The sequence below is a fragment of the Sorex araneus genome, chromosome 3 (genome assembly GCF_027595985.1).
Source record: "Sorex araneus isolate mSorAra2 chromosome 3, mSorAra2.pri, whole genome shotgun sequence".
NCBI lineage: Eukaryota > Metazoa > Chordata > Mammalia > Eulipotyphla > Soricidae > Sorex > Sorex araneus.
The window spans coordinates 221298594-221322506 of NC_073304.1; the positions used below are offsets into that span (position 1 = coordinate 221298594).

General features: G+C 63.9%; 1 protein-coding gene across 4 annotated transcripts; it reads right to left on the minus strand.

Moving 5' to 3' along the window:
• Positions 1 to 412: 412 nt before the first annotated feature.
• On the minus strand, positions 413 to 23112 carry FMNL1 (formin like 1). 4 transcript variants are annotated; one of them, XM_055131652.1, is made up of 28 exons: positions 22848 to 23112; positions 15363 to 15446; positions 14151 to 14264; positions 12928 to 13001; positions 12582 to 12665; positions 12216 to 12353; positions 11993 to 12010; positions 10648 to 10756; positions 10151 to 10227; positions 9825 to 9918; positions 9196 to 9270; positions 8887 to 8997; positions 6674 to 6823; positions 6229 to 6330; positions 5843 to 6095; positions 5293 to 5580; positions 5016 to 5140; positions 4480 to 4682; positions 3899 to 4133; positions 3544 to 3612; positions 2769 to 2849; positions 2557 to 2686; positions 2252 to 2415; positions 1983 to 2084; positions 1723 to 1818; positions 1374 to 1494; positions 1098 to 1189; positions 413 to 847 (listed from the first exon to the last, which is right to left on the minus strand). In XM_055131652.1, the coding sequence occupies exons 1-27, from the start codon at positions 22974 to 22976 to the stop codon at positions 1098 to 1100; spliced, it is 3318 nt and encodes a 1105-aa protein (XP_054987627.1). In that variant the 5' UTR covers positions 22977 to 23112; the 3' UTR covers positions 413 to 847. The 4 variants fall into 4 exon arrangements, with proteins under 4 accessions (XP_054987627.1, XP_054987629.1, XP_054987626.1 ...); XM_055131654.1 differs by lacking the exon at positions 11993 to 12010; XM_055131651.1 differs by lacking the exon at positions 1098 to 1189.
• Between the last annotated feature and the right edge of the window lie 801 nt (positions 23113 to 23913).

Here is a 23913-nt window from a genome sequence, read left to right on the forward strand (position 1 = left end):
GCCCCTGCAACAACAACCAAACAAAAGTGGGACCGTGGCAGGGGTAGGTGGAAGGGGGCAGGCGGAAATAGAAATGTAACCTGAAAACACTGGAGGGCGAGAATGAGAGAACAGACCGAGGTAGAACGGCAGAAAGGCACTGGTCCAGTGCTAACCCAGCGTCTCTAACACAAGCTGCTGGCCCTTGCATGCGCTCACTGGCTTTCCACAGGGTTTGTGCACCCGCCGTGCAGGCATATGCACCTCGCGAAGCTGGCTCCTTCCCCACCAACTCTGGTGCAGAGACAACCCTTCTCTCCCTCTCCAGCCTGAAATCCGCTCTGAAGATCTTGTACAAGTAAAAACTTTGACAAAGTGAAACTGACTATGTGTGGTGGGAGTGGGGGTAGCGGGCATGGAGTGGACTCGGGTCTTTTGCAAACATCTTTGTTCATCTTTATTAATCTTGTATAAAAATAAGGTCCATGGAGGGTCCCCGGAGCTGGGACTGGGGTGGGGAGCTTGGGGATGCGAGGTTGCACTTTATAAATTACAGGCTAGGCTCCCACTGTGGCTAAGTATGGCTATTGGCGGGACTAGGGTGCTGCACTTAGAGGGAGGGGCTGGCGATGCTGCCCCCATGTGGCAAGACGAGGGTGTGCCCCAAGGCAGGAGGGAGGGGGGAACGGCAGAGAGACAGCAGCTCTGTCCAGGCTTCTTCTCCTGCTCCCCCACACCCCGAAGTCCATCTGCGTCCATAACAGCTACAGGGAGAGGTCGGAAGTGACCTGTAGTGGGGGTCCTGGGGGGCGCCGGCGAGCACTTCTGCGGCCTGTATCTGATCGAATGTAGGGCTGGTTCCGAAGATCTGGCGGGTGGAAGGAGACACAAGGACCCTTCAGTGCAGGGTCCACCATTCCAAGGCATAAGCCGCACCCTTGCAGGAGCCCATCTTAGAAGCAGGTAGAGGGGGTTGACTTGTGTTCATCAGACTGCGGCCCCCCCGCCCCAGGTACCTCCCTGGAGTGCGTGGCCCAGGGACGGCAGCACGGCTCAGTCCCCGCATGGCCCCTGAGTGTGGGCAGCCACAGGGAGCCAAGGCCAGGCCATGCAGGTACCTAGAGTGGCAGCTCCTCTCCCAGGCTGGCCTCACAGAGGAGCCTGGACGTCCGCTTGCCGGTGCGGGCAGTGAAGGGCACTGTCTTGAGCACTGGGGTGGCGGGTGGGGGGAGGAAGAGAAAGGAAAAAGAAAAAAAGGCAGAAAAAGAAGCAAGAAGCAGTGAGGCAGCTAGACCACACACCCCCATCACCGCCAGGCTGGGAGGGGGGGGTGGATGGAAAGTAGCAGGAAAGACAGACAGCTCAGGGGTAGGACAGGAGCAGACGACCCTCACCTGTGATGATGTCCTCGATGGCTCCGTCCCGGTCACTCTCATAGATGAGGGGCTCCTTCTGCTGCTTCCGTTTCAACTCAGAGATGAGGTCCATCTGTTGCCGCCGGACCTTGGGTGGGGACTGGGAGGCAGGGCATGGGGTTTTCAGCTGCAGATCCCCTTCCCCAGGGCCACCAAACTCTAGAACACCTGCCTGGCCCCCCATAGCATGAGGAGAAGAGCCAGACCTTTGGGTGAAGATGCCGGGCATCCAGGCGGGCCCGAGGCCAGCTCGGAGGCAGCTGCTCACCCTGGGGGCCGGGGGCTCCCCTCCGCCCGGGGCCGTCAGCGCTCAGAGGCAGCTACTCACCTTGGGGGCTGGGGGCTCCCCTCTGCCCTGGCTGTCAGCGCCTGCCTCCTGGGCAGCGGCTTCTTTCTTCCACTGCTCCACTTCCTGCTCAGCTTTCTGAAGGACCAAGGAGGGCTTCCATGAGGGGGTGTCTACCTTTTCCTATCCACCCCCCACCCCCAGACACTAGAACTCCCACAGCCCCCAGCCTTCACAGTGCTCCTGTGGAGAGGCTGAAGTGCTCCCCGGGGGGCTCCAGCTCGCCCACGTCATGCACGTACCTTGTAGGCCTTGACGAAGCGGCTGAAGAGGGTAAAGAACATGGAGGGGGACGTGGTCTTGGGGTTCTCTCCGAAGTACTCCACCACGGACTCATAGGCCTCCTGCAGGCACAGCCTATCAGCCCCACCAGTGCCCGGCCCTCGAGCCTGACCCCCTTGAAACACCAGCCACCGATCTCTGCTCCTCCAGGCAGGTGTCCCCTCCCTCCTGCTCCCCAAGGTGACCCTGCCATGGCTCTGCCGCTCCACCTCCACCTCCAGGGGCCCACCTGAGCCGTCTTGCTGTCTGCCAGCATCTTATCCATGGTGGGCGAGTTGACCCTCAGGAACTCCTTGAGCACCACGCAGTCATCCTGCCGCACGAACTCGCGCTGGGTCAATTCCAGGCCTCGCTGCAGAGCGCGTACATCCCCAAGGACACTGTCCAGGGACACTGAGCAGGTGGGACAGCAGGGAAAAGCCAGCAGTCAGAGGCACAATTCAGCCTAATGACATCCAGGGGTCTCCCTGCCTCCTCCTAAGCCATCTGTCTGTCCTCACCCCCCACCACCAGAGGCGGGGTACACACCCCTACCTGAGCCCGCCTTGTCCAGGAAGTGCAGTTCCCCATGGAAGCCAGTGAGCTGTGGGTACTTCTCCGCAATGACCTTCACCAGGTAGTGCAGCAGCGTCTGCTTCCGGTCAGTGGACTTCATCTCCAGCAGCTGAGGGAGGGCCTATCATAAGCCACAGACCCCCAGCCAGCCCCCAGCTCCCAGGTCAGGGGTCCCTCCTTGTCTCCCTCACCGCATCCAAACTCTGGAGCCGGAAGCCATAGGCTGCCCCACGCTTGCTACTGTTCATGTAGTTGCCAAAGGCCAGGACGATCTGGGAACGACAGGGAAGGGCTCAGCAGAGGCCTGGCGCTGGACGTGGAAATAGCACAAGAAGGAAAGGTGGTGGAGAACAAACCCCCATCATACCCCTCTGCGCTCCGGCGCTGATGGCCTGTGTGCATGTGGGGGACAGGCAGACAGGAGTGACGTGCACAGCCAACACCGTGGCACACCCGACTTTGCCCTCATACCATGTGACCCACGTCTCAGACTGTGGGGTCAAGGCCTTTAACAGCCTCAAGGGACCCTCTGAGACTCCAGGGAGTTGGGTGCACTGTTAATCTCAGCAATCTCCAAAGGGGACTCAGCCCTTAGCCAGGTACCTTGTTGTTCTGGAGGGTTTTCAGTTTTTGTTCGAGGGCCAAACTCAGGCGATGATCAGAGGTTACTCCTGGCTCTGCACTCAGGAATTACCCCTGGCAGCGCTCGGAGAACCATATGAGATTCTCGGGATGGAACCCAGGTCAGTCGCGTGCAAGGCAAATGCCCTCCCTGCTGTACTACGGCTCCAGTCCCTCAGGTACCTTATCAAACACACAGTCCCACCCTACCTCTCTGTTTTGTCCTGAGCTTGTATGCGAGAGGCAGGAATTAATTTGCTATAACCTAGATGTGCGGGTAGGTCCAGGACAGAACACACAACAGGCAAGGTGTCATGGAGGGGATCCTCGCCTTCCGGGTCTCACCTCGAGGATCTGGCGGAGTTTGTCAGAGGACTTGATGGACATTGAGGCTGCAATAATGGCGTTCAGTTGCTAGGGACGGGATGTGGAAGGCAAATGTAAGTTGGGGTGGGGTGGGGAGCAACCCTCAGAGAAGGCTGAACTATATTCCCAGATGCACTCAGCTTTGGGTCCACAAGAGGCTAGTCTTGCTCTGTCTGCCCACAGGTCCCAGGCTGTCCCCGCCCACACCACCCAGTCTGCCCCACCCATGCCCGCCCCACCCCGCCCCACCTGTCTGCCCCGCCCACGCCTGCCTTGCCCCGCCCCCACCATCATATCTGCCCCGCCCCCACCACCCTGTCTACCCCGCCCACACCGGCATGAGCAGCTGGACTGTCTCCGGGAAGCTGCCCAGGAAGGTGAGTGTGGCCATGCGCTCAGACAGGCGAGGGATGCGGCTGAAGCGCAGCATGAACTGGTCCTCCTCCGACAGCTCCTTCATCGGCCTCTGCTCCTGTTCGAAGCGGGCGATGAGGCTGCGCTCGTATTCTGTGGGCAGGAAGCGGGTGAGCAGCTCCAGGAAGTCCAGGCCCAGGACCTGTAGGTCATACCTGGGGGAGACAGGGCAGAGTAGCTCTCACTCCACTCCCACCAGCTCTGGAAAGCAGCAGCATCACCCACCCACCCTGTTCCTCGACAATTTCCTGCGTCAAGAGGTAAGAGACAGGGAAGTTGGGGGCCAGGAAGCCTGGAGTCCGCATCATGCGTGCGTCACTGGTGCAGGACCAGCTGTCAGCGCTGGGCCTGAATCCTGGCAGGTGGGCGGGCAGGCAAAACACCCCACCCTCCTCCCTGAGCAGGACTGGATGACGCTGGCTGGACACCGGACTGTATCGGAGGTGTTCTTTCTAGCTGCTGCCTGCTGACCCTGGTCCAGCTGAGGCCCCGGGTACTCACATCTCGATGGCCTGGCAGATGCGGTCAGCCCCCAGGTTGCCCTTGCGCAGAGTGATGGCCAGGTTCTTGGCCCGGTTGGCCTCGATGAGCGTGGCCTTGCTGGGGGCCTTCTGGGCTGCCTTGCCCTTGAGAGCACTGATATCCAGGCTGGGCCCTTGGGACTTCGTCTTGAACTGTTCCTCGAAGTCACTCATGTCTAGCTCCTGAGGACACAGGGAGAAGAGCTGGGGCAGGTGGCGTTGGTCCTTCCAGGGAGGACAGTCCTGAGCAGGCCACCAGCTGAGAAACAAGATCCCAGAAAGGAAGAGGCCAGACCGGGCACAGGAGGCACCCCTCTGTCCCTCTGCAGGGACGGAGCTGGGAGCTCGGGGGTTCTGGAGACTGTCACCGGAGCATCTAAGAACTGGCACTCGGGGTGCCTCCAGCCCCTCCCTGTGCGCCTCTGCCCTTGACGGTAATCAGAGCCTAGGAAATGAACACCCCGTGCCCACCCCCATCCAGGGTCCTCCCTGCTGCCCACAGCAGGGGCCACTGACCTGAAGCACCTTCTCATCGTTGAGCTCGGTGAAGACGGTGCCCGAGATCTGGTTGGGTTTCAGGGCCACCCAGTTTAAGAGGGGCATCCTGAACTTGGTCTGGATGGGCTTCTTAGCCTTCATGCCTGAGACACGGAGGGACGGGTGAGCAGGGAGGGGGCTACTGGGAAACCGAGGTCCTGGGAGGGCAGGCAGGAGGTCCCCAAACAGCGGAGGCAGGTGACAGACAGGTCAGAACGGCTCACTGCATCTCTCCCAGCCCCGATGGTGGGCTTACCTGAACCCACGTCTGCACTGAGGTCATTGGTGCAGGGTCCTCCTGGAGGCGGTGGGGGTGGGGGAGGCACTGGCCCATCTGTTCCCAGAGGCGGAGGGGGTGGCGGTGGCACATCTCCCGGCAGAGGCGGAGGTGGTGGGGGCTCGAGGCTGCCTGGGAGAGGCGGAGCCGGTGGGGGTGCCAAGGAGGGGGCGTCTTGCAGTGGTGAGGAGAGACCAGACAGTGGGGGCGGGGGCGGGGGCGGCGGGGGTGCAGCTCCGGGAACTGGCTGTGCCTCAGGCAGAAGATCTAAGGAATGCAAGAAGCGGGGAGGGGGGCAAGAAGGACGTCAACTTAGTTCGGGTGGTCCCCACGCATGCGCACTGGACCCCTTTCCCACCCACCTCACCTACCTGGGTCACGCCCATACCTCCCCCTCCCCTGACCCCCGCGCCCCGCACCTACCTCTCCCCACTTTCTCCTCCCGGTATGTCCTTCGGCTTGTCCTCTAAATCCCGGTTCCACCCCCACCCCACCCCACCCGGCTGAAAGCTTGGAAGCTTCTGCATACCTGGGCTGGGGGAGCCGGTGGGCGCCCCGGGAGTCGGGGCGTCGCTGGGGCTGGGAGTTGCCAGAGCTACCGGGAGGATCTCGATAGAGACCGCATCCCCCGGCCCCCGCAGGATTCGGATTAACCCCTTCTCCTCCAGCTCCTCCACCTTGAGCTCCAGGGCCGAGGGCCGCGCCAGGGCGGGGACCGACACTTTCTCGGGCTCCGGGGCACGCCTGGAGGCGCCCAGAGACGCGGACGCGGTGTACCGCTCCTGGATCCGGGAGAGAGGTCAGTGGGCAGGGGCGAGCCTGGCACAGAGCCCCGTCCTCCCGCCGGGCTCCCGCTGGTCCCGGGGGGGGGGGGGGGGCGCAGGAGGGGTGCCCGCCCTGGCCCCCCAGCCTCACCCGCAGCGTCTCCAGCTCCTTGCGGGCATGGCTCAGCTGCTTCTCCAGCTCCGCGATCTTAGCCATGGATTCGTTCTCCGCGTCCCGAAGCCGCTCTGTCAGCTGGGGGACCGGCACATGGTGAGCTCCCGCCCGCGGCCGGGCACTGGCACCGCCGCTGAGGGGGCGGCCGCCGGCGCACCCGCCCGCAGGGGCGCTGGGGGCGGCTTCCGGCGGGGCGGGCGCCCGAGCACGGCGGGTGCGGGTGCAAGTCGGGCGCCGCGGGGGCCGGGGGCGGCCCGGGACCCCGACCCCACCCAAGTCGGGGCGGGTCTGAGCCCGCCCGGGGCGGGGCCTGTGCTGCTGCTAAGGGAGGGCACAGCAGGGCTGGGTGCAGGGGCCGGTGAACCAGGCGCCCCCCAAGGTCAGGATCTGGAGGGGGGAAGACTCCCAGGCCGGCGCTCACCTGGCTCACTTGCTCCTGCAGCTCCTCCATGTGCTCCAGCACCGCGTTCTTGGTCTCCGTGTCTTCCAGCAGTGTCCCCACGTCAAAGACATTGTCCAGGTACGCCTGGATCTGCACCTGCAGCTTGTCGCTCTCCGTCAGCTTCAGCTTCTGTCCGGGGCGGAACCAGCAGCATGTGGCTGCGGCAGGGTCGGGGTCTTCCCTTGCCCCTGTCACTCAGCCTTTAGCCCGCTGTTTTTCCTTATGGTTTTGTTTTTTGTTTTTTGCTTTTTTGCTTTTTGGGTCACACCTGGCGATGCACAGGGGTTACTCCTGGCTCTGCGCTCAGGAATTACTCCTGGCGGTGTTCAGGGGACCATATGGGATGCTGGGATTCGAACCCGGGTCGGCCGTGTGCAAGGCAAAGGCCCTACCCGCTGTGCTATCGCTCCAGCCCCCTTTTCCTTATGTTTTCATTGGGATATAATTCATTATTTTAGCTATCTCAACTCTGTGTGTGTGTGTGTGTGTGTGTGTGTGTATGTGTGTGTGTGTGTGTGTGGTGTGGCGGGGCAGGAGGAGGTGGTGTCTGGGATCGAACCCAGGACCTCACATATGCAGGCAAGTGTTCTACCATGGAGCCGCATCCCAGGCTCAGAATTCACCATTTTCAAGCCTGTAACTCATGAGTGTTTGGTATAGTCGTAGGTTGCATGACCAGCATCACTGTCCGTTCCCAGAACATTCCTGTCATCTAAAGACCTAACAGCCACTCCCCATTCTCTCTTCCCCCAGCTTGTGACAACCCATAATCTACTTGTGTCTGATCTCTTTCACTGAGCACTGTATTCGGGGGTTTTGAGGAATGTTTTATTTGGTTTTGGCAGGGGGGGGTTTTGTAGGTGGGGCTCGAGCCATACCAGACAATCCTCAGGACTTACTCTGTGCTCCGAGGTCACTCTTGGTGGGTTGAGGGACCCTATGGGGTGCTGGAGATTGAACCCATTGGCTCAATCAAGGTAATGATGGCTGCATGCAAGGCCAGTACCCTGCCTACTGTTCTCCTGCCCCCACATTTCTTTTTTCAGGGCTGAGTAATATTCCATCAGAGGCCTCTTTCACCCTAGCCTGCTTCTCACCTTTTATTAGGACTTTCATGGAGTCAAAGAAATAGCTCAGGGTTTAAGGCACTGGCCTTGCATCCCTCGACCACTGTTTGACCTCGTGTACCACATAGGGTCCCCCAGCATCACCAAGGTCACTTCTAAGTATAAAGCCAGGAGCAGGCTCTGAGCACTGCTAATTTATTTTTTCTTTTTGTGTCATACCCGGCGATGCACAGGGGTTACTCCTGGCTCTGCACTCAGGAATTACTCCTGGCAGTGCTCAGGAGACCATATGGGATGCTGGAAATTGAACCCAGGTCAGTCGTGTACAAGGCAACGCCCTACCCACTGTGCTATCACTCCAGCCCCCCTTTTTTTTTTTCAGTTCAAAGTAAGACTGGCTTGGAGCTAGAGCAAGAGCACAGTGGGGAGGGTATTTGCCTTGCACATGGCCAACCTATAGGTTCAATCCCTGGCATCCCATATGGTCCCCTGAGCACCGCCAGGAGTAATTCCTGAGTGCAGAGCCAGGAGTAACCCCTGAGCATCGCTGGGTGTGGCCCCAAAACCAAACTAAATAAATAAATCAAGACTGACTTGCTAACATGCGATCCCAGAGGCCCCCTCCTCCAGGAAGCCTCCTGAAGTAATCGAGTATGAACGCTGCAGCTAACTTCCTCGCTCTGGCTGGGCTGGAAAGTGGCAAAACCCCCTTTCCTAGGCAAGAAACTCCTCCATGGCCTGGACCGTCCAGCCTGTACCAGCTCTCTCTGTGCCCTCCATCTCTGCACACCCCCGGAGGTGCTCCTGTCTGAGTGCCCATCTGCGAATGGTGCTCCAGGGGCCCCTCGAGCCTGTCCCAGTGCCTGCAACAACAGCTCCAAGCATGGGGGTCTTAACAAGTGCACGCACTGCTGTCTCCACACCGTCATTAGTGTTTTCCACCTTTCTCCCCTTTCACAGATGGGAAAACTGAGACGAGGGAGAAGAGACCATTCAGAATCACATGGAAGGGGCACAACCAGGACTGGAACCCAGGTCAGCCTGACTGCCGCACCCCTGCTGCTGACCAGTGACCTGTACTCCACAGTGAGGTACGTCTGGGCCGGGGCGGGATGCAGGGCTCACCTCCAGGTAGAGGTCCAGGCCCAGGTGCGTGAACTCATACTGCAGGAAGACCCTGAAGTTCATGTTCTCCACCGAGTGCACCACGATGTTGATGAACTGCATGCAGGCCACCTGGGGGCAGGGACCAGCGCCCGGCCGTGAGTCTCCTGTGGGGTTCCAGTGCCTTCCACACTCCCCCACGTGCATCCCAGAGCCTCCTCCCTCTCCTTCCCTCATCTCCATCCCTCCCCTTTTACCTTGCCCCAGCCCGGCCCACCCGGGCAGGAGCAGAGCCCAAACCCACGCGTGCTCCTGCCCGCCCCGGCTCACCATGAAGTCGATGTTGCTGTCCTCGTTCCGGAAATACTCCATCAGCTTTTCAAAGCGATGTTGCTCGCCACACACCTGGAGGGAGGTAGGGAGGTGACTGGCCCTGAGGCCCGCTGACACACTTCCTGCCACCCGCTGCCTCTCAGGCTCCTCTGTGCAATCCGGAAAAGGCACAGTCTCCTTGTCCACTCCAACCTGCCCCCCACCACACACCCCCCCCCCCGACCCATCTCTTCCCCTGTCATGCCCACCCCACCACCCCCGCTGCTCCAGCATCCTGGCACCTTCCCACCTGCGGGGCGAGCACCTAGGCCAGGTCCTGGCTCACACTCGGGGGCTCCCTGACCCCCTGCAGCTCCCACACACCCGATACCCTTCGCCCGGCAGAGATCACGTTCCCACGCACTGCAATCGGCTTACTCGCTCAAATGTTCCTGGTCTGTCTTCTCCCCCTTCTTTGTCTCTTTTGGAGACCCAAGTATCACCTTCCCTTCTCCATCCCAGACTGCCCAAACCTGCAATACCGACAGGCCCGCCCGGCAGCCCTCCCGAGTCCACATCACAGGCCCCAACGGCCAGCCCCAGTTGAGGTCCAGGTCGCACTGCATTGGGTGTGGGGGCTCCAATACCTCCTTGAAGTTGTCGAAGGCCGCCAGGATGATGTCATGTCCCCCCCGCACCAGGCACACAGCTGCCAGCAGCTCCAGCACCAGTGCCTTGGTTCTGGGGAGAGAAGGGGGGGGCAGGTTGGCCCTGGAGAAGGGGCAGGCGCAGCAGCCAGAGGGGTGAGGGCCGGGGAGGGACCGGGGAGCAGCCATGGCCCCACTGGAAAGGTGCTGGGGTGAGGGGGCTCAGGAGAAAGGAGGGATCTGCTGGGGGAGGGGTGCCTGAGCGACAGTCCTGAGCATCGGGGGTCAGGCCAGATGTGGAGAGATGCTGGGGACTTCTGCCTCACCTGGGGTTCTTGTTATTCAGGCTCAGGGCGATCTCGTTGACGCAATAGGGGTGGTTCATGACGAGGCTGAAGCCAGACTACAGAAAGAGGGGAGTCAGCTCCTGCAGGCTGACCCCCCCCCCGGCTGCCGGCTGGGATCCCCCAGTCTTGGGGCTGGGCTGTTCTAGTCTCTCTGGGCTCCAGCTCTGTAAGTTCTTTCTATTGAACCCCGACTGACTCGCCATGGTGCTTCTTCTTCTTTTTTTTTTTTTTTTGCTTTTTGGGTCACACCCAGCGATGCTCAGGGGTTACTCCTGGGTTTGCACTCAGGAACTACTCCTGGCGGTGCTTGGGGGACCATATGGGATGCCGGGGATTGAACCCGGGTCGGCCATGTGCAAGGCAAACGCCCTACCCGCTGTGCTATCATTCCGGCCCCCGCCATGGTGCTTCTTCTTTTCAAAGGCCTTTAATGCAAGCTGGGGGAGGGGGGACCCTGCCCTGGGGCCACAGCCCACCTGGTAGTTCATGATGGCTCTCAGGCACATGATGCACACGTGCACATCGTCCTTCTGGCTGACGATGCGCGAGTTCCGCAGGGTCTTCCTGCTGTGGGCTGGGGTCATCCTGGGCAGGGCAGGAGGAGGCGTCAGCGTAGTGGTTCCCCACCCCCACCCATCCACCACCACGCAGACGCCTCCTGAGGAAGTCAGGAGGATACGTTTGTTTGCTTTGGGGGTCAAAACAACCCGGCAGTACTCAGGGGTTACTCCTGGCTCTGCACTCGGGAATTACTCCTGGTAATTACTCTTGGTAGGCTCAAGGGGCCATATGGAATACAGGGGATCGAAGCCGGGTCGACCATGCGCAAGGCAAACACCTCATCCGCTGCACTATCTCTCCAGTCCCAAGAGGGCACGTGTGGAACCTCAGGTCCCTCTGCTTGCCTCGCTCAACCAAAGGGGGTAGGCGAGGGCAGCAGGGTTTCCTTGCTCCCTGGAGACCAGGGGGCAGGGGGTGTGGCTTGTCTGGAGCTGCACCCCCAGGAGCAGGGGTGTGGCTTAGCTGGAGCTCCACCCCCAGGGGGAGGGGCCGCGTGCTCACCGCCCCAGGCGCCACTTCCATCCAGAGCCAGCACTCAGACATAATGCGGGGTTCACATCCCACTCACCCTTTACTAGCCAGGGACTGAAGCTCCCTGTGCCTGGGCGTCCCCATTTATAAAATAGGCACCGTGACACCCGCCCCTCCCCAGCGGGGTTTCTGGGTGTGTGAAATGACTTAGAGCGGGGCCTGTGTGCGCGTGCTCACTAAGGCTGCTAGAAGGTCGGGTTTTGTCATCAGCAGAGAGCTGCCAGTCGTGACTGCCACGCGGCTCCTGGCATCCTGTCGCATTTCCAAGGCTGCAAGGCCCCACCTCCTCCTCCCTCTGCCTGCCTGCGCTGTGCCCTTCTCCCATCCTTAGGCCTCCCTAAGTCTTGACTCATGCTGTTCCTTCAGCCCAGAATGCCATTCCTTGGCCCTGGCGCTGCCTGCAAGGTCCACAAGCACCTGTTCGCATGCATAGTCCCCAGGGGGAAGGGGGTGGGGGGGGGTTAAGGCCTCCTGGGGGCGCGATCCACAGTAAATGCTCAGAAATGTTTGTTAGACAAATGAGGACCCAAGAAACACACTGTGAACATTTGGGGGTACCACATGCAGTTGATCCCCTGGACCCCAACAGGCAAGGGGCAAAGATGGGGAGCCCCCAGGAGGTCCAAGGCAGCCTCTTCTCTCCCCCACCTCCACGCAGGATGCCCTAAGTCAAAGCTGCATACCTCACCCAGCCCCCAGACATGCACCTGCCCCAAGGCGGGTACCTACCGGGGCGATGGGGGGCACCTGGAGGCCGCACAGGAGAAAACGGGGGGTAGAGGGTTAAAGAGGGGCCCGCCAACCCAGAAGCCCCCTCCTGAACCCAGACCCACCTGGACTCCAGCCCAAAGTTCTCCACGCCCCCATCACTCAGCCCTGTGTGATTCCGACCCCGAGGCCAGTGTGGGGCTGGCTAAGTGTCCCCCTGCCGCGACACCACAGCGCCACGTACTTGATGGTCAGGTGGCGAGTCTTGGGCTGAGGGGTCGGGGTGGGGGACGGCCCCTTGGTGAGGTCCTCCACCGACTGCTCCAGTGGCTTGCTCTTCTCCGAGCCGGGCGCCCCGTTGTCGGTGCTCTCCATGTCATACCTGTCAGGGGGTCCCGGAGTCACAGGGCACCTCAGGGCGGTGGGGAAGGGGGGGAAGACCAGGGCACAGGAGGAGGTGGAAGTCCAGCACTGCGCTGGGCATGGCCAGAGGAGGCAGGCAGTGGTTCAGCTCCCAGGGGCCACCCAGGCTGTGTCCCTCCTGGCCCCTCCGAGGACTAGTGGGGAGCAGGGTGGGGGCTCTGGGGTGGCAGGAGGGCCCAGGGCTTACGTGACGGAGCACTGGGCGAAGGCCAGGTAGTCCAGGAGCACTTCCAGGCCCCGGTTCTCCTCGTTGAGGAACTCCTGCACCCACCTGCCAACAGGGGCTCCTTGACTTCCGCCCACAGGAGGTGCTGCCCAGTGGGCACCGAGCTCGCGGCCTTGGGTGCCTCCCCCCGGGGCGACAGCAGCCCACTGACCCCTGGACCCACAGCCCAGCCCTGTCTCTGAGCAGAGGTCGAGGGCGGGAGGAGAGGAGCAGCGAGGGGAGGCTCTGAGCCCCAGATCTCTCCTGGCCCCCCAGAAATCTCCCGACTCCCATATCTCCTGGGTCCCTTCCCTCAGGCCAGGCTCACCCGATGTGGTTTGTCCTCAGGGAGATCTCCAGCTCCCGAAGCACCTGAGTGGACTCCTGGACTCGCCTCTTGAACTGGGGGCCAAGAACAGGGTCATCTGGAGGAGGGAGCACCGTTCTCCCACAGGCCCCCCAAGCCTGGTGGCAGCAGCCAGGAGCTCCTGCCCTCCCCCCGTAACTGGCCTTTCACGGGGCCTCCACACCTCAGCACCTCCACATGCCTCCACACGCCTCCACACGCCTGCCCACACTCAACCTCAGCTGCTCACAGACTCTGGGGCACACACACACAGGACAGACACTGGGGCTCACGGACCCCAGGCGCTGGGACTCACACCCCCGGGACAAACATTGGGACTCGCACCCCCGGGGGACGGACACTGAGACTCACACCCCCCAAGACAGACACTGGGACCCACACTCCCCAAGACAGACACTGGGACCCACACCCCCCAAGACAGACACTGGGGCTTTTATCACTGGGCACTCAGACCCACACAGTGCACACATGGTCCACACACTGGCCACCATGGACACACCCGGCCCACGAGCACCCTGTGCCCTGCAGCACACAGGTATGGGGGGTGTGAGAGCACAAGGCTCCACTCACCCCTCACACACACTCCACAGCATGCACACACACTCAGACCTGCGCACACACCCTCACCCGCACACATGCACACACTCATCTGCACACACCCCTGCACACACTCACCCCTGCACATACCTGCACACACACCTGCACACACTCATCTGCACATACCCCTGCACACACTCACCCCTGCACATAAAGGCACACACACACAATCATCTGCACACACACCTGCACACACTCTCACCCCTGCATACTCACTCTCACTCACCCCGACACACATACCCTGCACACATACCCTCACACCGCACACACTTACATCTACCCCACGCCCTCACTAACCTCTGCACACACTCATTACCTGCACTCGCATCTGCACACATCCTCACACCTGCACACTGTTACCTCTCACACACTCCTGAGCAGTGTCACACCCGCACACGCACCCCCTCACTCATACCTGCACACACACACACACACACACCTGTGCATACACCCTCACACTTATCCACATACACACACGCTTCACACATACACCCACACAAGCCCATAGAAAAGCTTGTACCCACAGTTACTCCAGCTGCCCAGGGTTTGGAAGGTGCAGAGGGTCGCAGAAAAAGGGGGAGACATACCCCCAGGTTGGACATCCAGTCAGTGGCCACCTTTCGGCTGACACCCCCAGTCTCCAGGTAACTCTTCAGCTTCTGAATATAGGCAGTAGGGGGGTTCTTGACCTGGAAGCGCTCCTGGGGAAACAGAGGCATGGACAGGGGCCAGTCAGAGCTCGGGTCCCGTCCTCGGCTCTGACTAACCATATCAGGCTCTCCTCAGCACCCGGAAGTGCCCAAGGGAAACGAGCATTTCCAGCTGCTCTCCAGGGCCCTGGGGCCAGCGTCCCCACAGGCCCCACACAGCCTTGCCAGGCCTTGGAGGGTCAGCCCTGCCGGACACCCCATCTCTGTGCTGGGGCCCTGCGACAGGCCACTAAGTAGCGGCCCTCCTCCCTCCCAAGGCCCCCACAGTCCAGAGTTGAGAGAGCACTCCCGGGGGAGCTGTGGGGAGCACCGGCTTCTGGCCCCTTCCCAAGCTAGCCCAGTGTCCCACCCGCCTGCGTGTCACCGAGCAAGTCCTGACCCCAGCTCTGGCGCCAGGAGCCTCCTCATTGCCCCCCCACCCCCAACCCACACCCCTCAGATACACCCCACCAGCCGCCTCACCCTCCCAGGTCCCCCAGGCCTTTGAGCCCCCAAACTGAGATGCCAGACACAGCAGAGTGACCCCGCCCAGCGCCAGTGAGGCTGCTCCCCTCCAAGTGCTCCCCCGCCCTCCGGCCTCCTGCCCACTCATGCTCCCATCTCCGTCCATTAGCCGGAGCCGGAGCCCCGCCAGGGCTCCCCAGGGAAGCCCCTGCGCCCCAACTCCCCCCCTTTCAGCCGCCACAGCCACGCCCGCCAGCCTCCGCAGAAGCTGGAGGCTGGGCCCCGCCACCACCATGGACAGCGGCCGGGCACGAGGGGGGGGGCAGCCCTGGCGCCACGTGGGGTGCTGTAGGGAGCCCCTCCAAGCCGGGCAGAAGGACAGAGATCCCTGGCCCTTGGTCCTCATCCCCACGGGAAGACCCCAGCCCTGGGCCACCCCCTCACCCCCAGAACTGGAGTGTGCCCCAGGCTGCTCCCAGAGCCCACCCAGGGGAACCCAGCCCTGCTCCTGACCCGGAAGGCCCCGGGAACACCTGAGGCCTTTTTATGGAGGTTGAGGTCCCGCACAGAGGCTCCATGGGTGGGGGGGGTCCCCGGGGCTCTGGGTGGCACAGCAGCCCCCCAGGGCCAGGGACTGGTACCCACCTGGTCGCAGATGAGCTCCCACTTCTTCTCGTTGTCATACTGGCTCAGCAGCTGCACCTTGTCTGGGGGTAGGTTCATGCAGCTCTGGGGAGGAAAGGAGCCGGTGAGATCCCCCAAGGGCACGCTGCTGGGGGCTCCTGGGTGAGACCCCCGGAGTTCACCCTGTTGGGGGGGTTCCTGGGTGAGACCCCCGGAGGTCACCCTGGTGGGGGGTTCCTGGATGAGACCCCCAAAGGTCATCCTGTTTGGGGGCTCCTGAGTGAGACCCCCACAGGTCATCCTGTTTGGGGGCTCCTGAGTGAGACCCCCACAGGTCACCCTGGTGGAGGGTTCCTGGGTGAGACCCCCGCAGGTCGCCCTGGTGGGGGTTCCTGTGCCCCAAGCGGGGAGGGCAGGGGCATTATCAGGACACCATCAGGACTGTCACAGGAGGAGCCCCAGCCCCACACTGTCCCCAGGGACCAGCCTTAGATGGTGAGAAGACCCAGGCCCAACGGGGGCCTCAGGGTGCTGGTTGGTGACGCTGGTCATGCTGGCGCCTCCAGGCGGGGCCGTCACTCATACCCACCCGACTTCCTGGGCCTCGACCCTGGACCCATCTCCCCACTGAGCTAGGGTGCCAGGTGCAGGCAGGACCCCAGCCCCCTGCACGAGTCTCACACAGACGTCGGGGAAGGCAGGCGGCCTTGCAGCTGGGGGCTCTGGCGACCCCGAGACAAACCCACCCAAACGCAAGTGAGCGGAAAGCTCCCACGAGGAGGTGCTCAGGGCCAGGCACCTGGGGCTAAGCGAAAGCCTTCGGGGTTGGGGGCAGAAAACCCGCCCCAGGGCAGGCACAGGCCCCCCCCACACAGGTGTCACAGTCCTGGGGGTCCCTGCGCCCCCAGCCTCAGTGCAACTCTGACAGACCCAGAAGATGACGCCAATTCACCGCAAGCCGGTATCCCGTCCCCTGCTCTAGGGAGACCCAGGCGGTCCTAGGGAGCCCACTCTGGGCTCATCACACTCTGACGGCCCAGTCTGAGGCCTGAGGTCACAGCTGGAGCCGAGGTGGCCACACCCCTGGACGCTCCTCAGCTTCCGCTCTGGGGTGCTGGGCCTAGATGGAGGGCCCTAGCCAGACTTCGCCCCAAAATCACTGCCACAGGTCAGCCCCAGACAACAGGAAGCTGGTGCTCTGGGCCCCTGTTGCCCAAACTTCCGCTGGGCCCTCTGGGAGGTGGAGCCCGGCTCCCAGGCCCCCCAGGGCCCCCCAGGCCTGCTGCGGCCGGCCGCCTTCATCCCGCCCCCATTGCGCAAGGAGCAGATTGAGAAACATCTGGGGGGGGCAGCTCCACCTGCCAAGGGCGGGAGCTCCTGAGGGCAGAGCCTGGCAGGGGGATAGGGGGCAGCCAGGAGCTGGGGAGGGGGCAGGCCTCTCCTCTCCCTCTCCCCCTCCTCTCTCCCTCTCTCCTTCCCTGTCCTCCACTCCTCCCCTTGCCCCTCCCCGCCTCTCTCCTCTTCCTCTCCCCTCTCTCTGCCCTCTCCTCTCTTCCCGCCTCCATCCTGTCTCTCCCGGTCCAGCACCATCCCACAGGCCCCGGGATGGACTGGGCGGAGGGCGGGGTGGAGAGGCACAGGAGAGGGATGGCTGGCCGCAGCTGGGAGACTTAGAGGAGTGGACACTTCACCCTGTCCCTTCTGGGGAAGTGACACTTTGAAAGGCCACCTGGAACCATCACGATGGCCCCGAAAGCTTGTGCCCCCCCCCCCCGTACCCTCCTTCCCTCTTGCGGGGGTCAGCACAGATGGGCACTGTGACCTCCCAAGGTGAGGAGCGGGCACAGGATTGGGGTACAGGGCTGGCACTGCGCCCCGGGCCCTGCCCACTCCTGGGGCAGGGACCCCTCTGCTGGCCCCTCAGCCCCTTCCCCACCCGGGCCTTCTCAGGGCCCCGACTGCACGCCTGCCTGCCAGACGGGCTAAATTTAGGCTCGGAAATCAGAATAGCTCTGACAGCGCTGAGCACTAATTAGCAGCTGCTCGGGGCTGTGCCCACCCAGAGATGGACCCCGGGGAGCCAAAGCCTTGCGGGCAGAGGGGGCGAAGCCACCGCAGAAAACAGGGTCAGACCCCGCCGCCAGCCCCCAGCCAGGAGGACTGAGGCTGGGAGAGGAGGGGTGCTGACCGCACTCAGGGGGCCCAGGTGGGGACACCTGCTCCAGGGATGGGCGGGCAGCTGTGACTAAGCCCTCTAGGTGGACTCAGGACACCCCCCCTCGTCCCCAGCCCCTCCAAACAAGGCACTTCCCTCCTGTCCCACCGGACCCTGGCCGTCCAGAGAGCACAGCGGCCAGCTGGGGAGGGCAGTGGGAGCACGGAGAGCAGACCCGCCAGCAAGGGTTAATGTGGGGTTCATCTGTCCACTGGTCTGGGTACGGGGGTGTCTCCCGGGGATGCTCAGGGGCCTGGGGTGCAGGGTGAGTCTCTTTTGGCAGTGCTCAGGGGCCCGGGGTGCAGGGTGGGTCTCTCCCGGCAGTGCTACGGGTGGAGCGGGGCCTCCTGCATGCAAAGTAGCCGAAAGAGTGAGTTCCATCCCAGGCCCCAGCCGCCAAGGTTCCACCCAACCCCGATCCAGCCCTAGGCTGGAGGGGGGGTGGGGCGGGGAGGTGGGGGAAGGCAAAGGGGAGCAACTTTCAGGCTCTGACCAAGAACAGGAGCTGACCGCATTCTAACTGTTGGAACATGTGGGCTCAATCTCTTCCTTCCTGACCCTCAGACCAGCCTGTGTCCCCCACCTCCCACAACGCTGTCCTGGGAGCAGGTGTCCCCTGGGGCTGTGCTCATCTGGACGCCCCACACCCTGCTTGCACACTCACCCCACACCCGCCACCCTCCCCCGGAAGGCCTTGAGTCCGTGATGACTGGAACTCGGGCATCAGCCCGCCCCAGCCTTGGCACAGCCCTGCAGGAGCCCCGGGTCCCCTGACCCCTGATCCCCCACTTCCCCTGCTCTCTCCCCCAGCTCTGTGTGCCCTTTGGTTGGAGAGCTTTCAGCGCGTCTTAAAGAACAATCAATTTTATCCACTTTTTAAAATTTTCCAGTAAATGGATTTTCGGGGGCGGGGGGAGTGGATAGTACAGTGGGTAGGGCACTTGTCTTGCACACAGCTGACCTGGGTTCCGTCCCCGGGGCCCTGCCAGGAGTGATCCTTGGGTGCAGAGCCAGGAGTAAGGCCTGAGCACCAGATAAACAAAAAAACAAACTCAAAACAATAAACTCAAACTCAAAAAAATAAACTCAAAAAACAAAAAGAGGGGGGAAAAGACCCCAGGGTTTATGAGCAACCCCAGCCCAGCGGAGGGGAGGTGGGTGCCGAGGCCCTCTGAGCTGCGAGCCGCCTCATCCAGACTCAGTGGCCAGGCCGGCAGGGACACAGGAGACGCTGTATCCCATGCTGTCACCCACTGAGGCCCCCGGAGGTCTGATGTCCCTTAACTTACCAAAACCCCCACAAACCTACAAAGTGGGCACGGCCATTCACAAAAGAGAAACCGAGGCCTGGAGTCACCTAAGGCATCCACCTGCGGTGACACAGCCTGTAAGAAAGGAGAAGGTGGGGGGGGGGTCCCGACCCAGGGGTCTCTGCAGACAGCTGAGCTCAGCCCCCCCCCCACTGAGGAACCAAGAACTGTCAGACCCACTTCCTGCCACCCAGCACCCTACGCTTCCTGTTGTTGCCCACATTGAGCTCTTACTCACTGGGGAACCCCCCCCACAAGCACCCCTCAGAGGGAAGTGGGGGGCCGCCCCTCCCCGTGTGCACAGCCTACCGTTGGCGCCCGCCCCGCCCCGAGAGGTGGGCCTCCTGGTTTCCGGTGCCAGGCAGCTCTGGGCTGGGCCACAGTAGGGATGGGACCCGAGGTGGTGGGCACCGGGCAGGGGGGCGCAGTGGCAGGGTAGAGTGGTCCTGGTGGTGCTGGTGGAGGGGGTCCCCCTGGAGAGGTGGGTCAGGGCCCCAAGGTGAAGCCCACCATGGGATTCAGCCCCCTAACTTCCTTGCAGGGGTGAGGGTGAGGCGGGCACCTCCTCTGAGTCAGGCCTGGTGCTCAGCACTCTTTGTTTTTATTTTTGACTTTTTGGGTCACACCCGGTGATGCTCAGGGGTTACTCCTGGCCCTGCACTCAGGAATTACTCCTGGTGGTGTTTGGAGGACCATATGGGATGCTGGGGATCGAACCTGGGTCGGCCGCGTGCAAGGCTAATGCCCTCCCCACTGGACTAACGCTCTGGTCTCTATTTTTTTTTTTTTTTTTTGGTTTTTGGGTCACACCCGGCGATGCATAGGGGTTACTCCTGGCTCATGCACTCAGGAATTACTCCTGGCGGGGCTCGGGGGACCATATGGGATGCTGGGAATCGAACCCGGGTCGGCCGCGCGCAGGGCAAACGCCCTACCCGCTGTGCTATCGCTCCAGCCCCTGGCCTCTATTCTTGAGCCCCTCAACTTGGTTCCATCCCTTTGGGGCTTCCAAGGAGCCTGCCCCGGAGGCCCCGAGTCGGGTGAAGCCAGAGTGAAAGCAGGGCCTTAGGTCCAGGGTGAGGCCTCAACTCACTCACTTCCGGCTTCCAGCTGCTCTAAATGATGCATGTGCTCCCCCCTCCCCGCCCAGTACCTCCCCCCTCTGACCGGCTCTCCCACCCTGTGCACGGAGGCAGGTGGGGGTAAGGCCTATGTCCCCCCCCAGCACTGACTCAAGCTCAAAGATGGCCCCAGGGACTGTGGCTCCTTCTCCCCTCACCCCCTTCTGCCCCACGGGTCCCGCCTCTCTGCTTGTGTTTTGTTTTCTTCTCCTTCCTTCTGGAAACCGGCTCAGAGAGCGCAGCCTGGTGCTCGGGGTCACTCAGGTAGGGGGTGACCCAGCGGCCCCCACACCGTGCCACCCCAGAGCCCTGGAAGCAGCTCGGTCTTTCCCACCATGAGTCACCACCTTCCCGGGCAGGCCCGGCTCTCCCTGGGGCAACCCCACCTGCTCCCGCTCGTCTCCCCCAGCCCGGTGCCAACGGGTCCCACATGTCCCGGTGAATCACGCCTCCTGCATGCTCGGCCCCCCTACCCGTGTCCTGTCCAGCGGCCGGCCGGGCATGTCAGCCACAGCCTGGCCCAGCCCCACACCGCCCCATGTGGCCATGACCTTGCCGGACCCTCCACGTGAGACACAGCTGTCTGTCCCCAGACGTCCCCTGGCCCACTGAGGAGGAGGCCGCTGGCTCCAGAAGCTGCTGCAGCCCCATCAGACCGCGCCTGGTCAGCCTCAGAGGGACAGGGGCCAGCGGAACGGCAGGACCGCCGGGGTCACACCCCGCCCAGGACCCACGACGTTCTGAGGCACATGCTTAGGGTACCCCAGGTGCGAACCGTGTCCAGGACCTGGAAGGACACGGCCGCTGGGCCTGGCCCCCGGCGGGCGGGTTCTCCGAGCCTCAGCCCCCCTGTCCCCTTCCACATTGCCGGGGCAGCAGTGGGGGGCCCTGGGTTCAACTCTCTCCCCGCCCCCCAAGCCGGGGCACCCCTTGCCCGCAGGAGGACCGCCCCACCAGCAGCGGGGAGCAGTTCAGGGCCGGGGGATCCTACTCGCCACCCGAGAGGTGAAGGCTGAGCTTCAGGAAGAGGAAGGGACTCTGGGAGCCACGTGGCTGGACCCCGGCTCGGGCTGTGGCCCGCAGGCAGGCTGAGGTGGCCGCTGGGCTGAGCACATGCCCCGAGGGAGGAGCCCTGGGTTGGGTCCCAGCACCACGAAAAGGACGAGGGGGTCCCATCGTGGCGGGGGCGGCCATCCCCCGCCTTCCCCCAGACAGTGGCCAAGCAGAGCACCGGAGGTCAGCAGGGGTGCTGAGGTGCCCAGCGGGCCTGTGGGTCTCCCAGCTGCTGCCAGCCCTGCATTCTCGAGCTGTGCGGGTTGGGTGTGTCCTGCCCGCAAGAGGACAGGGGGTGGCAGGCTCCCTCCCCAGGAAGCAGGTGTAGGTATAAACAGGCTGGGCTGGGTGGAGGGAGCCCCAGCGGTGACCCGCGCCCTACACTCCCCCCAGCCTCCCTCCCCTGCTTCAGCACAGCAGCCCAAGCGGTCCAGCCCTCCGCCAAGTGGGGTGAAGCCAAAATGGAAGCCCTGTCCTTAGGAGGTCCATGGCGGGGAGCCCTCAACTCACTTCCGGCTCTTCTGCTGCTCTAAATGATGCACGTGCTCCCTCCCCGCAGTGCTCCCCCACCCTGTATGCAGAGGCAGGCTGGGGGGGGAAGGCTTCTGTCCCCTCAGAACCGACTGGGGCTCGCAGATGGCCCCAGGGGCTGCGGCTCCTTCTCCCCTCACCCCCATCTGCTCTGCTCGCTGCCTGGGCTCTGCCGGGCCCTGGGGGAGCAGAAGTAGAGAGGGGGCTTCCCCGAGGGCACCCAGAGCTCCTCCAGACAGCCCCCTCAGCCTTTCTCCCAGGAGAGGCTGCAGCCACACGGTTTCCAGGAACTCCTAGGAGGGGCCTCGGCACATCTGGCAAGTGTGCCCTAAGGACAGGCCTGGGGAGGGAAATGATGTCAGGGGGTGGGGGAGCCCCAGCCCCTGGGCCAGCCTCCGGCCCCCACCCTCAGCCGGGTCACACCAGGCAGGGCCTGGGGGTGCGGGGAAGCACACTTTCTTCCTCCGTTGGCTGGGTCCTGTGGGGGGGGACGGACCCCCAGGTCATCCTAGGGAAGGAGCCCCGGGACCATCTGCAGGAGAGGAAGTGAGAAAGTGGCCTCCCCTCACTTCTGCCTCCACCGGCCTCCCATCCCGGTCAACTCCACTCTGAAGCCCCAGCCCACCCCACCCAGCCTGGCCCCAAGCCCCCCACCCCAGGACAATGTGTGCGTGTGGGAGGGGAGGGTGTTCCCGAGAAGCCTTCCTGACCCTCCCTCCTGCCTCCTCCCCCGTGGCCCTGAGCCCCCCCTCCCCAGGACAATGTGTGTGTGTGTGGTGGAAGGGGTCCACTCAAGCCTTCCTGACGCCCCCTACCTACCCCGAAGCCCTCGGGTGGGGAGGGGGTACCCGGATAAGGACCCCAGACCCCTCTCCCACATTTGCAGGTCTGACCCCGCTCCCAGCAGCCCAGGCAGCCGGAAAAGCGGCCCGCGGGCGCCTCCACCGGCCCCCCTTGCCCAAGCAGAAATGTCACCCTCGCCGGGCACCGCAGAGACGCGCCCGACCCCGACGGGGGGCCGAGGACCCCCCCTCGCCGGCTGCGCTCCCAACTTCCTCACCGGACATTTCGGAGCCCTTTCGACCCAGGAGCGCAGGGGGAGGGGAGCGCCCCGGGGAGGGAACGGGGCGCAGCAGAAGAAAGTTTAGGGGGGGGTGAGAGCGGCGCCCCGGGGCGCGGCCGCCCGCTCCCCCCGCCGCCCTCGGGGCACCGACGGGGCCCGGGATCCCGGGGGCGGGGACGCGCGGCGCGCCCCGCGCGGGCCGGGGACACTCACCAGCACCCGGTGGAAGCGCTCCTCCAGCTCGCCGGCCGCGGGCATCGGCTGCTTGGGCGGCGCGGGCGACCTGGGGGGCGGCGCGGCGGGGGCCGCGGGCGGCTCGGCGCCGCCGGCCGCGTTGCCCATGGTGGTCCCCACCCAGCCGGTCAGGCGCCTCCAGCCGCGGAGATCCAGCTTGCCGGGGGCCCGGGGGCGCGGCGGGGCGCGGCGGCGGGGCGGGCGCTCGGCTCAGCGACCCATCGGGGCGGCCCCGGGCGGCGCGGCGGGGGGAGGAAGTGGGGCTCGGGGCGCGGGGGCCGCGGCGGGCCGGGCCGGGGGCAGGAAGCGGCGGCGCGGGCTCCCCCCTCGGCGCCTCTCCAACTTCTGCTGTGGCTCCCCGAGCGCGCAAACCGCATCTCGCCGCCGCGCGCCCGGCCCCGGGGGGGCGGGCTGCAGGGAGGGGCGGCCGCGGCCCGGCCGGCCGGGGGTCCAGCCGCAGAGGGGGCGGCCCGCGCCGCTCCACCTGCCCGAGCGCGGGGCCACCGGGCGCGGCTCCGCCGGCGGCGCGCGCGGCTCGGCCGCCTCCGGGTCCTAGAACCGCGCGCTCCGCACCGCTCCGGGCCGGCACCGCGGGCTTGCCGGGGGAAGAGTCGCGGACCCCGGGTCGAGCGGGGCAGACCCCCGGGCGGCGGCTGGGGGACCCCCGGAGCCGGCGGTGCAGGGCGTCAGGGCTGCGCCCCCCTTCCGGGTCCCCGGCTGAGGAGGTGGGAGCCCCCTTCCAGGCCCCCCACCCCGTGTTTCTCTCCGCCTCCGTTTAGCCCAGAACCGAGCTAAGCACCCGGAGGGGTCCAGCTGCGAACGGGAACCCCTGAGGCAGGCCGGGGCGCAGACTCGGACCCGCGGAGACCACCCCCGCCCTCGGTCCCACCCCGGGGCTCGTGCCCGCCTGCCCCGGGGCTCTGGCAAGGGGGCTCCCCGGGGAAAGGCCGCCGGCCACAAGCCGGCGCCCGCCGAGGTGGTGTCCAGAAACCGGGGGAGGCTGGGGAGCTGAGATCGGAGCCGGAACAAGCGCCCCACCCGCCGG